The following is a 12409-nucleotide window of genomic DNA, read 5'->3' on the forward strand; positions in this document are numbered from 1 at the left end:
TATATTAACCAAGAAAATATAGAACAGTTAAATGATGAATAGCCATTCTATTCGTTTGAGAAGAAAAACAAATCGTATAAGGCATCAAACCGTCTTTAACCAAAGTCATTTTCCATGAAAAGTCCAGAAATACAGTCCTACAAGACAGATCAAACAAAACCCCCCATTTACCAGCCAATGGAACTGAACCCATTTAAACCCCTCGCGCGTTCGCCTACTAATGACGTCACCCGTTCTCCAGCGGCAGTGACGTCATCAGAGGGCAGCACAGGCGCCATGGCCGTCTGTTAACAACTCGGCCGGGAATCTCCAAGGGGCGCTCGCTCATTTTTCCGATAAACCGTGGCCGCGATAGAGAATTAAAGGAACGATGGGTGCCACCCAGAGCACCAGGAAGATCACACTCGTCAACGATGACAAGGCTGGCGTCATCAAGGTGAGAAAAGGGAGAGAGAGAGAGAGGAGCGGGTACCGGGTTCCTTGAGCTTTACATGTTTTATTTTGTCCGAGTGAATGACAAAACATTTTACCGGTTGGAGAAAGACACATTAATAAACATAGCACATAAGTCTGTTTCTTGATAGTGAGGCTTTTGTACTGTTTTGAGGGGTTGTTTTTATTGCAAGTCATTCATATTTTCTTAAACTAGTTATTTAAGAAAAAGTTAAAAGTATGTATTATTTACTTTGGAGATTTCTTTGGTAATTTGCCAGTTCTGTCATGATTAAAAAAGATATCTCAAGTATCAATAATTTTTAAAGAAGATTTACTTCTTACTTAAATTCATTATATAAAGTATCTGGAATTATCACCTATGCTTAGTAAGCATATGTATTTCATGATTAACTAATTGAGAACGGGGCGCTTAACAACCTAACTAGTCCTCAGGGCGGGCGTTCTACAACACTAGTGTCACCAGCCAAAAATTAGAGGGACGGGTAAAGGGTTTTCTAGACCAGACTAGCTCAAACAATATTTCTCCATAAATCTATCATTAAATGTAGGTTTAGGTTAACTTTGGAACCCTGTAGCTCTGTAGCTAGCGCCATTACAGCCATAATACTTTGACTGTGCGCGTACTTCACCTGTGAGCAGATTCTAATGTCGCGTCATGTATGCATTGACTCCCGTCTTTTAGGCCTAATCGGTGCCGACATGTATCATGACACCCATACGCAATGGGCTAAAAGTAAACGAATGAATAGTTAATGATAAAATGACACCTATGCATCCACCACTGGCGCCTCATAGATTGGCTCTGCCTTTGCGTCTTTTGCTGCTTGGACGAGTTCTATAGTTGACATTAACTGAGAGGTAAATACGAGCTCAACCTTACCAGAATGTAAGTGTGTGAGCTTTGGTTGCTGTTGCCAAAGCACCTACACTGATCAGCGCAAAGCCAGAGGGGAAGCATGGAAGTTCTCGACATTTACCGTATGTTCACATGACTTTATTTGATACCTAACCTTGCAAAAATATGAACACAATATATCTCCTTGTTTTAGTAGGCTATGTGCAACAATAGATTATTGTTTGGCCTGTTCTCAAAATTGTGTTCCAGCAGCCTTTTGTAATAAATCCTTGGTAATGGGTACTTGTCAAATTGTGTCTGAAAGTAATGACATGAGTCTCTTATCCACTTCTTGTGAGGTACAAAATTTTGGTTTAATGCCCAACGTCTTAGGCTGTCACCTAAGAACAATGATCTCGCACAAAAAAATAGATTTAAGGTTAGTGTGTTCATCTGGTGTCAAGATTAAGCTTTTCATTGTATTTTAAATGAGTGTCTTTGAAAATAGAAACTACTACTCACTGTTATTCAAGTCCACTTTATATTTGAACTATAAGAGATGACCTTCAATCTGAAGGTCAACATAATTACTATGTCTCCAGGGTTCACAGTTTGCCAAAGTATTAGCAGTATAGGTAATCTGTTTTCTCTAAATGTTTACAAGTAACCTGTTGTCTGCCACTAAGTTACTTGCCACATCCCTGTGTCCACACTTGACATGCTTTCCTCCAGTATTCTAGCTAATGGCAGCAAACCTCTACCATAGCAATTATTTGACATTTGACCATTATTAGGTTAGACTTAACTTGTTTTTGCAGGGTACTTTAAGGACAGTTGGGGCACTCAAAGAAAATAGTAGTATTTTGTGAAAATGTTTCTCATGTGATAATGGTAGCTTATATTAAATATATTCATTGTGCAGTCTGGTTATGAACTACTCTTGCAAAAAAAGAGTAATAGGTTGGCTAATAATAAGATAAAAAATAAACTGATTAAACAATACCATGAGTCATTATACAATACTATGAGGATGCATATTCTTTATCCTAAGTAAAAGCACATTTTTCATCCATAGTAATATTCCTCATTCAAAATAAAAGAACAACTACATTATTCATCCAAAGTGAATTGTTAAAAAAGAAGAAAAAGTATGGCTGTAAATGTATTTTTTAATCATACATGTATGTCTTTACATTTACATTGGTTTTACAGTTTGTATCTAACACAGCAAGTGGCGTTGAAATTATAAGCCTTGCATCACATTCCAAGCTGATTTAGGTAGAACACACACTATAATTATGAGAAAAAAGTCCCATTTTGAAAGTTATTGCAGGTTTGTTTTGGAAACCTTCTCCCACAGTGAAGCATGTGGTTTGGGAGTGAAACAAGCAAGTTATGCCAGAAGATTCTTATGAAAGATATTCATATTGATCATCATTGTCATTTTAAAACCCATCATTTTGTATGTCTGTTACAGATAGGACTGCATTACTATAAAATGAAGGAAATTGTTATAGGAGATCTGTTTGAACCTTTTTCTGAATTTGATACTTACTCTTTGTAAATAGTTTATAGTTAATGTGTATAGACACATTACGACACATGTTACTTAGTTTGCTTCTCATAAACTTTTTAATCCATATTTTTCCTTTTTAGAAAAACATGCAAGTAAAACGTGTAGAAAGCAAAGTGAAGTAATTGCAGGTGTAATAGAATTAAAACTTGGAGTGGTAATAGGAATCATACTTAAAAATGATATACTTTTATATAGTTCTGTTGATAATCACTCTCATTTAGTATGTTAATGCTCATTGTGGTCTTTACAGTTGTCTGAGTCTCTGGCATATCGCTTGCGCGGCCAGATAGAAGGTCAGCAGGCTGCACCAGAAGTTCCAGAGCCGGCAGTAGCTGCAGAACCAGCCCCTCCCCAGATTCCTGCTGCCCCTGTCCCTCCCCCAGCCCTAGCCCCTAGTCCCCCTCCTATCTTCACTGCCCCTCAAGTTCCTGAACCTCCCAAAATCAGTGACTATATCCCTGAACCCGAGCCCCAAGTGACTGAACCTCTGCCAACGGGTGAGTCTCGCCCACCGACTGATGAGAGCTTTGAAGCTTTTCCCTCTGGCGCCGCAGAAGTGGCTGAGCCTTCCCCTCTGGACCTCTCACCTCCAGCTGTGCCTGTAGAGTTGCCTCAGACTGGCACAGCTGTGGCTGAGGAGTCCAAAGTAGAGAGTTCTGTTGTAGCTGAAGATTCTAACGCTGGAGTTCCTAGTTCAGCTGAAAGTTCAGAAACTGTTGATGTAGTTTCTTCTGATTCTTTGGCTTCCTCTCCTCTCTCTGATAATCCTCTTGCTGACACTGTAGCTGCTCCTGCAGTCCCCTCTCAGGAAGATAGCCTCACAGCCACAGCATCTGATCCCAAATCTGTCATGGCAGAAGAGGTGCAGCTGCCTTCAAAGGATACACTATTGGCAGCTGCTTTTGCTAGTGATATTGTCGAAAGTAGGTGTAGAGTACTCTAAAAGGATTTTCCCACAAGTCATGGAAGAGAAAGACATTGTGGATCTTTGCATGGGAGTAGTTTCTTTGCATTTTAATTTGGTCCTTATCCTTTCATTTATTTTTCTCCTGTTTTGATTGATATAAGGATATTTTTCATGGATAGTTAGGCATGTGTTAGCATATGACATTATTTATATTCCTATTACCAAATTTTGCAATTAAATACAGTGGTACACATTATCACATGGAGAATTACTTTATCATGATTTGTATTAACTCACAAATTTGGAATTACTTAAAGGGTATTTAGTAATTAGGTGAGAATAAGTGAAAAAAAATGTAAAGTGATGCACCATGAATAATGTATACATTCTTTCATTATATAATATATATATATATATATATATATATATATATATATATATATATATATTTATATTTATATATACACATATATATGAAATAATTATATAATTATACAATTATATGATTATACTATACACCAGTCTACAGGACTGGGAAGTACTACTGATACTTTGAGACTTAAGAATTCTTCTACACTTTTTAATTTATATTCTGAGAGGTCTTGATTACTGCAACTGCTAGTAAAATAACTAAAACCACTGCTGGTGCCATGAACAGAGCTTGTCCAAAATAAAGGACAAGGAGGAAGCTCTGGTGTTACTTTTTACACAGCATTATTTTAAACAACCAGTATGGTTCATGATGCTATGGAGAATTCTGGGATTGTTCTCTTAGTGGTTGCAGTAATTGGTACTTTTGGGTTTATGAATTTACAAGTATGACAACTTTTAAGTCTGAAAGCACTGATAGTACTTCCCACTCATGCTGTGTTGTAATATTACACAAATATCTACTTGTATTTATACTTCAATTTATAATTTTTTTTAGAGATGGTTACTAACATAACATCACTAACATAACATTAAAACTTACGGTGTTAGTCATACTAAAAGACATTGATATTAAATGTTTTTATTTTTTCATTTTTTATTCTATATTTTTTATTTATTTTTTATTATTTTTTATTTTATTTTTTTGTAAAAATATATTAACCTCAAGATAACTTAGAATATGTGTAAAAAAAAAACTGAGTAATACCTATATCCATTGACCTGCTTTTTATGAGTATATGAAGTGTAATATATTAAAATATGTACAGCATTTTCTTCTAAGAAAACTAGCAAAGCATTTGATGGTAATATCAGGTAATGTGCTAAGATATTCATGTCTGACATTTTAGATTAGTTTCAGAAATGATAGGTGCAGGTTTTGTTCTGTGGATATGTGAGAGATTATTTTAGGAAAAGGTCACAAATACTTGGCAGAACTTTAATGAATATTTAGTATTAGATATTTATATTTTTGTTTACTATTGCTAGAAATGTATTTATTTTGTGATTTGCTCTTTAATTCAGTGTCTGCCACACTGGAAAAGTCATGGTCAGATCTGGGAGGAGACTTCTCCTCATTAAACCTGGATAACATTTAGGGTCTCATTTTGTTTATTCACTTTTATTTTTCATTTCATTGTTCTTATTAGACAGGTTCCAAGTTCATACAAACACCACCACAATGGAAACCTTGTTGTGAAACCAGTCAAAGAAGAAGAAATCCTAATTCCCATTTTCCCTTCCTCCTAACCTTGCAAACTAACTGGTTTGTGGCGCCTGCTCTGGCTCTCTCTTTTAACATTGAGTTGCACACTTTGCTTTTGCTTTAGTGCCATCCTTGCCGTGGAATGAAGAGGTTTTGCTTGTTTTAACTTCAAAGTACAGTGATTAAGAAGAGGCAGATGGCAGAAGCATTAATGATTTATTAAATCGGACATAGACTCATTCTCTTGCTTTTTAATGCTCGGACTAACCTTAGTTTCGGAATTTTACTAATAATAATATGCATAAATCATTCTTGTCATATATAAATGCATTAAAATTTTAAAAATTGTGAATATACACCTGTAAAAAAAAATTACTACTAGGCTTTTTTTTTATTTATTTTTTTCAACTATCTAATGATGGCCATCCCCTGTTCAGCTCCAGCTGCAGCAGCACAAGCTGAAGAAGCTGAGGTGCAGCCTCCAACACTTGTCTTGCCCCTGCCACCATCAGGGTCACAGAGCGAAGAGGTTGTGGCCAGCGAACCCCTAACTGCCCCTGATGTTGGCATTGCCATAAAGTAAGTGCCGAGATTTCTTATTTGTGTGGTGGAAGTGATAAAAAATTCTTTCAGTACAGATTTATTTTCTGAGTGATAGACTTTGGAGATTACAGTAATTTTCTTCACTTATTTCTGTGAGACTGATGTGATTGCACTGTACTTGATTTAAGTGTCACTTGTGACTAGGACCATAGATTTAACTCAAACTGCAGAAACAAAGAATCTGGCTGTCCTCATGGTGCACAGTGAATAGCAAAATATAGGTGTCCAAAAAAAGTAATGAACCATAAGATACACAGCGCAGAGTATCAAAGAGTGAAGAAAGAAAACTCCCCTTTCAACCTTTGATCATTGATTCAACAATGTATAATTCTTCAAGAAAGTTGAAGGCATGCAATGGGAATTTTTTATACTTCTCTGAACTATGTACAACAAATGCTGTATGTTACAGTCACCCTAGCCTACAAAACTGTCATATTGTCATAACTAGAAGGTTAATGTATTTGATTTCTAATGAATGGAGTTGATACTTTTGACTTTTGTATCTTGGACAAATTGTGTAATAAGATTCAGATGGTGATCTTCCTGACAAAATGAAGAAATTTTTGAGCATATTTTGGATTGGAAAAATCATTCTGCAACTAATACAAAAATATGCATCTTTAGGGCTGTATATTTTATTATCAACTATTGCATTTTCACATCAGCTTTCACTGACCTTAGTTATTAATGTAGCATATAATCATCAATTATCAGTCAAGTAAGCTTTAGCTGTCAAAGAATATACCTTGAATTCTTATTTTGGACAAGTTTTGGTTGCTTTGATCTCAAGAAGAGCAAATGACTATACAGATATTTTATTGCTGTAAATGCAAATTATCTATGTGCATGGCACCTCAATTGTGTAAATGCAGGATCTTTGGTTAAATTTCTTTAATGAATATGGTATACGAATACCTTCCTACAACTTAAGGGATACCATAACTGCAAGAAGCAATCTGGTACTCTTTCATTCAGAAATATTAGCAGTCAACACTACACTTCAACAATTTATTTTCATACTTTGGGATAAACTTAACCATGTTCACCCAAATTTATTCTAGTAATACATTAGATGGATGCAAATCTACTAGAATTATGGACCATTTAGATTTGGTGAACCAGTTTGAAGAGGAAATAATTCATTTTTCATCTATCGTAGGTCAGGAGCTGCCCCAACGCTGAGCCAACCAGCTGGCAATATACCACCATGGTCCATTTATGCAGAGGAGGCTCACCTCATGGTGATGCGCCTAAGGGAGGAGAAGGAACAGGAGATGAAGAAACTCAACATGGAGTGGCACGAGAAGATGGAGGCACGTGAGGAAGAGGTAAGTCACCTACTGTAGGTGAAGTCAAATGTGGTAATCCTTTGTTGAAAGGTGGTATGAAAATAATTATGTGAGAGGATGCTAATTTAGAATTTGCAGAATGCTGAGTAAATATCATGAACAAAAGATCTTAAGGTATAGTAAACATTTTATTGTCTGCTATTGGGTGATGCAAGAGAAATGTCTCTCCTCAAGCTTCACCTTAGAGTCTGATAATCAGTGTTAATGATATAAGTTTAAGCCTTTTTCTGATATTTGGAGGTTATTATTGTATTGTATGAATAAAGATCATATATCAATGCTAAATATAAATATGAAAGAATAAAAGCTGCAATTTTCTGTTCTCAGTTTACGAAGATAGCACGACTCTCAGAAGAACAAGTTACAACAGCCCTCAAGGAAGTGGAAAATCTCTTCATGAAGGCAACCTGCTCACCTGTCTGCCAGAACCAGCAGGAGGCTGTCATGAATTGTTACAATGATCATGCCCACCAGTCACTGCGATGTGCTCGGGAAGTGGAACAGTTCACCCAGTGTGTTGACTTATCACGCCTTGTAAGTTTTAGTGAAAGTGTTTGGTTGCTGATTATATATTTTCATTAAGTTTCATTACTCTCATTTTCTTCTATTTTTTTTTTTTTCTAATGAAATATATGTTTAGTAGTTACCTTTTATATTTCTTTACATTTTCCATAAAATGTTTGGAGACTTGTTACTGGATTACTAACACCAGGTTTTCCCTTTTCTTTTCAGCAATCTGTTCTGAGGCAAAAAGCAAATTAAATGTATATGGAAAATATGTATGAAACTCTAGTGTAATTATTTTCTCAATGAATATGTAAGGTTAATGCTTTTCTAGCATCGCTATTAATTGTACAGTTATAAGAAGGTGTAAATGTTTTCAGAGGATTTAAGGGAAATTCTCTATGTACATTACTCAAAACATTTTATTACATAAAGTATGTACAAAATACAAGAAATTTTATATTCCCTTGCTTTACAAATATTCTCTATCCCTTGGTGGCTGCTTTTTAGCAAATCGCTTTCCAGGTCTGAAATGGAAGAGATCAAAAGTATTAAAAATTGGACATAATAATAAATTATTTTGACTTCACTGCTGGTGTGTTAATTTGACATGATATATAATTAGTGACAAATGTGCACTAACCAGATAGCCATTGCACAAAGATGTTAGCCAGAACTTATATTTAAAAAATATATATAATAATCAGCACAAATGACAAACTATAGAACATAACAAGCGATAATTTATGGTTTACCTGGGATACCACGGATGCTTTGTTGTGAAAGTGAGCTCTCGAAGTTCCTTATTGATGAAGAAAGGATGCTGTTGGCTGAACAACTGCTTCAACTCCTTTTTATTTTGAACCTTCAATATTGAGTCTGACTCCTCAGCTGTTTCAGGAAGTGGCTGTAGAGCAAACAATAGCATGTGAAATCAGCTGTACTATATTATAAATCCTTATGCATAAAATGCAAGGAGCTTTGTCAATATTTTTTATACTAAAAGGTGAGTAGAATTAAAAGAAAAAGCATAGAATTAATCAATAAAAGTAATAAGAAAAGAATTCTATTTCCCAAAAACTTCATAGTTATGTTGCACATGATACACACTAGAGAACTACAGATATGTCAATTTATATTTATAATAGTATACATTCAAAATCATTGAATACTTTTCAAGTTCTTTACCTTAGTAAGATGATAAGGAACCTTTGGCTCTGGATGCCAACAGACAATGGTATTCCCATCGTCTGTTACAACCACAGCTTCTTCTCTGCCTGTACTATTTGACATCTGCCGCTGACTGCTCGATATGAGCAGTTTCTCTGTAATAAGCAAAAGGAAAAATTAAAATATGAACAGAAACCATATTAACCTTATATTACCAAGCATAATGGATTTGTTTACATAGGCTTTCAATGGGACACGAAATTTAGTTGCCTCTGTGTCAGATCTGACAAATTTTTCAAATTGCCTTCTTGTAGTGAAGAGCAACTGGAAGCCGATTGGTCAAGCCTGATGTCAACTAAAGCCAAGTGGAGCTTGAGTTTTTTTTTCCCCAATATTTATCATTCTAATCAAAAGGATAAACCTTATAGTGTACAATGATTACTGACCAACATAATAAATTTATCACATGATTATAAAATTGCACAGAATGTAATTGCAAGTAAGATAATTTGGGACTTTCGTTTGGTCCATATAAGCCTAAAAACCAAAGCATTATGATGAGTGCCAAAGTAAGTATATATAGTCTATACATGGTTACTTGTAAGTCAATTGTCAAGATGCAAGCAAGTTCAGTAAATTTTAACTTTCTTATAGCATTCTGCTTAGTAATAGAAATCAACCAATATGTAGCAAAGATTTGGGATTTGGATGGATGGACAGACATTTATTTAAATTTCTATTCAACTGTTATAATTCTTTACTGTGTATTTTTCAGAATAGTGAAGCAAAATTACATGTTACTCATTCATTAAAAGAAAACACCTTAATGATAGTACAGTGCTAATAAATATCATAAAATTGATTAAAAAGATAATTAACAATTATAGAGAGAAATAAAGACATCTATATAAAAGAAGTTGATCATACCATTATTTGACATACAATCAATCAAGGAATTCCATCATCTGAGAATGAATATAAAAGGCTGCAGGCTTTTAAAAATTTAAGTTTGTTTCTTATTGCATTTCTTTATATAAAATTAAGTGATCAACTGAAGAATTAAATTTAAATTATAACCTTTTATATCAGCAATGATTTAGGACTCCTTTGCCTATCACAATAATTAGTTAATAAGACCCATCTTTTGGATGATTTTACAGGTTGCCCTGTAACATGAAATGAGGGGTTTAACCTATTCTCGCCGGTTAACTGTTATCATGTTAGTGTAATATCTCGCTCTCCCCAGGTGACGTCCTAGAACATTAAGATCTCTCCCTCAATATGTATTACATATGCACATAATCATTGGAGTTTCATTTGTATAGACAGATTTTTATTCACTTGTGAAAATAATGTAAACAAATACAAAAACCTCCAATTATCACCCCATTCAATGGTGCGGGTGAAATGGAGAGGTTTCGCTCCTTTGTCACTGCGCACTTTTGTTATCTAGCCGGTGGGAGCAGTATTACGCATATATAAGCCCCATCCTGAATGGGTTAAGTGGGTAAAATTTTGGCATTATGTACAGAGTAAAAAAAACCTGCACTGTAGATACAGGACCAACAGCAGCTTATTACCAGACTCCATTGTGGACAGGTGTCATGACATACATGACACAGGAGCTTTGACCTGACGACGGGCGTCATGATGTACATGATGTTTGGGGATTTTAGATCATTGTGCTATTTTATTGTGCTATGAGTAAGGAGTGAGTGATGATGTCAATTACAGTCATAATTACTATAATTACTGTAATATTGAGCAAACCTAACTTCCAAAACCTAGATGGCACCACTTTCTTCTAGCACCAGTTAGAGAGAGAGCCTTGAATGGCCCCCATCTACAGTCTAGCAAGCACTATCTGTAGAGAGCAATGGCACACGTCAAGTTGACGACCTCTTGCTCTAAAGTACCGCCAATGAAGGATGTGTAGGCAGAACGAGACGAGGAAGGTGACTCAGATCATACCCAGTGTCTAAAATGCGCTCCTGTGCCAATAAGGATAGCTTTTACTGTGGCACTCACAGTCATAAGCACAGGTTTCCTTCTTCCCTACCTCTTCATGTTATCTTCGTTGTAGGTGGTTATATGTTTCGTATTAGTTTATGACAGCCCAAAAATAAGAAAAAATAAAGTTGCTTTTTGCCCTTCTATAAGACAGCAATACTTCTATCATACTTAGTATAAAGAAAATAATGAGCTGATATGGATCATATACTACAATTTTAGTTAACTGTAGCCTTGATAGAGCCTGTTATATGGCATATTTCAAGTCTCTAAACATGATAAAACACAAAAAATAAAACAAAAATGGCTCTAGCTTTTATAATGAGTGGCTGAAAGAGTGGGTAGATTCAAATCATGATGCTTCAAGCTGCCTCGCTCTGAAATAAAACCCATCCTGGAGACTAGGCAAGCGAATCTATCCCCCATCAAAATGAGTTAAGGTTATTTGCTCTTTTGTCTTCAGCATAAAATTTTCTGTATGAAGAATTGTATTCCTAGTTGACATTCCCGCACTTTATAAGTAAAAGGATAAAGAAATGCCATGATAATCCAAATAAAGAATTATCCAAATACAGCTATAATGACACTTAGAAAACTATGATGCTAGATACAAAAACTTTACTCCTTGGCATAAAATTTCATGCAATATGTTCCATATTCTGAGAGATTCTCAATAAGATTTATTACACAAGATTATTATATAACCTCCTGTGCTAGGGTTAATATCAAGTTTGCTCAAACAAAATAAAGAATTAAAAGTGCTAGGATGTTTTTTCCTCTTGTCTTTGATCCTGGACAAGCTGTAGGGGCAGACTGTTGTCATGACATAGATAGGTGCCATTCAGCATTTGTGTCCACCCTCTCCATGGCATGTTGAAATGTAATCCATTGGCATCTAATGTTTCAAAAAGCTTTAACCCGTTAACGACGGGGACACGTCATTTTGTCCAGCCCGGGGTGTGGGAGGAGCCAGTGCGGCCAAGAATCCCGACGCATTAGGCTTATGCGTTCAAGAGTCCCGGAATTTTGGTCTTTTTAAGCCGGATTGATCCCGTCGGGAACGGGTTAATGTGCTTTATGCAAGGGGTTTTGGAATACAAACATCTTCTACAAAAGACTTATGACAGGATAACAACAGTATATACAAATTCCAGGGCAAGTATGTTCAGAATAGCAATGTGGCACTATTAAGAATTTAATGTGACGGGCAGTATTAGCAATACAATAAAGCAAGAAATATTACACCATGCTAGAATAATTTTATTTCACAACTTTTTTTCTGAATTCAATTATGATCCAAGTATCTTTCTTTAATCTCTAACAAGCTGACAGTCAGTAAACAAACATTTAAAATGAAAAGTGA

At 35.5% G+C, this 12409-nt stretch overlaps 2 protein-coding genes across 2 annotated transcripts in view; one reads left to right on the forward strand and one right to left on the reverse strand.

Annotated features, from left to right (window-relative positions):
- The first annotated feature begins 245 nt into the window (after positions 1 to 245).
- Positions 246 to 8321, forward strand: LOC122258963 (uncharacterized). The gene is made up of 6 exons (XM_086548653.1): positions 246 to 436; positions 3118 to 3790; positions 5848 to 5989; positions 7173 to 7341; positions 7690 to 7896; positions 8095 to 8321. The coding sequence occupies exons 1-6, from the start codon at positions 371 to 373 to the stop codon at positions 8122 to 8124; spliced, it is 1287 nt and encodes a 428-aa protein (XP_086404779.1). The 5' UTR covers positions 246 to 370; the 3' UTR covers positions 8125 to 8321.
- The window catches only part of mRpL42 (mitochondrial ribosomal protein L42), a 5802-nt gene continuing 1663 nt past the window's right edge, over positions 8271 to 12409 (reverse strand). Inside the window, exons 2-4 of the mRNA XM_043025348.2 lie at positions 9055 to 9191; positions 8622 to 8773; positions 8271 to 8393 (exon numbers count right to left, since the gene is read on the reverse strand). Coding sequence (XP_042881282.2) covers positions 8339 to 8393; positions 8622 to 8773; positions 9055 to 9191 — 344 coding nt within the window. The 3' untranslated portion in view covers positions 8271 to 8338. The remainder of the gene's footprint in view (positions 8394 to 8621; positions 8774 to 9054; positions 9192 to 12409) is intronic.

Source organism: Penaeus japonicus, unplaced genomic scaffold (genome assembly GCF_977035675.1).
Source record: "Penaeus japonicus unplaced genomic scaffold, GWHDUDI00000001_assembly GWHDUDI00000021, whole genome shotgun sequence".
NCBI lineage: Eukaryota > Metazoa > Arthropoda > Malacostraca > Decapoda > Penaeidae > Penaeus > Penaeus japonicus.

What these genes read in the sequence shown, in the direction of transcription:
- LOC122258963 (XM_086548653.1), top strand. Translation starts at nt 371, where the DNA reads ATGGGTGCCACCCAGAGCACCAGGAAGATCACACTCGTCAACGATGAC. An exon ending in ACAAGGCTGGCGTCATCAAG is followed by an intron (nt 437 to 3,117) that starts GTGAGAAAAGGG and finishes TGGTCTTTACAG; the next exon opens with TTGTCTGAGTCTCTGGCATA. An exon ending in GTGTTGACTTATCACGCCTT is followed by an intron (nt 7,897 to 8,094) that starts GTAAGTTTTAGT and finishes TTTTCTTTTCAG; the next exon opens with CAATCTGTTCTGAGGCAAAA.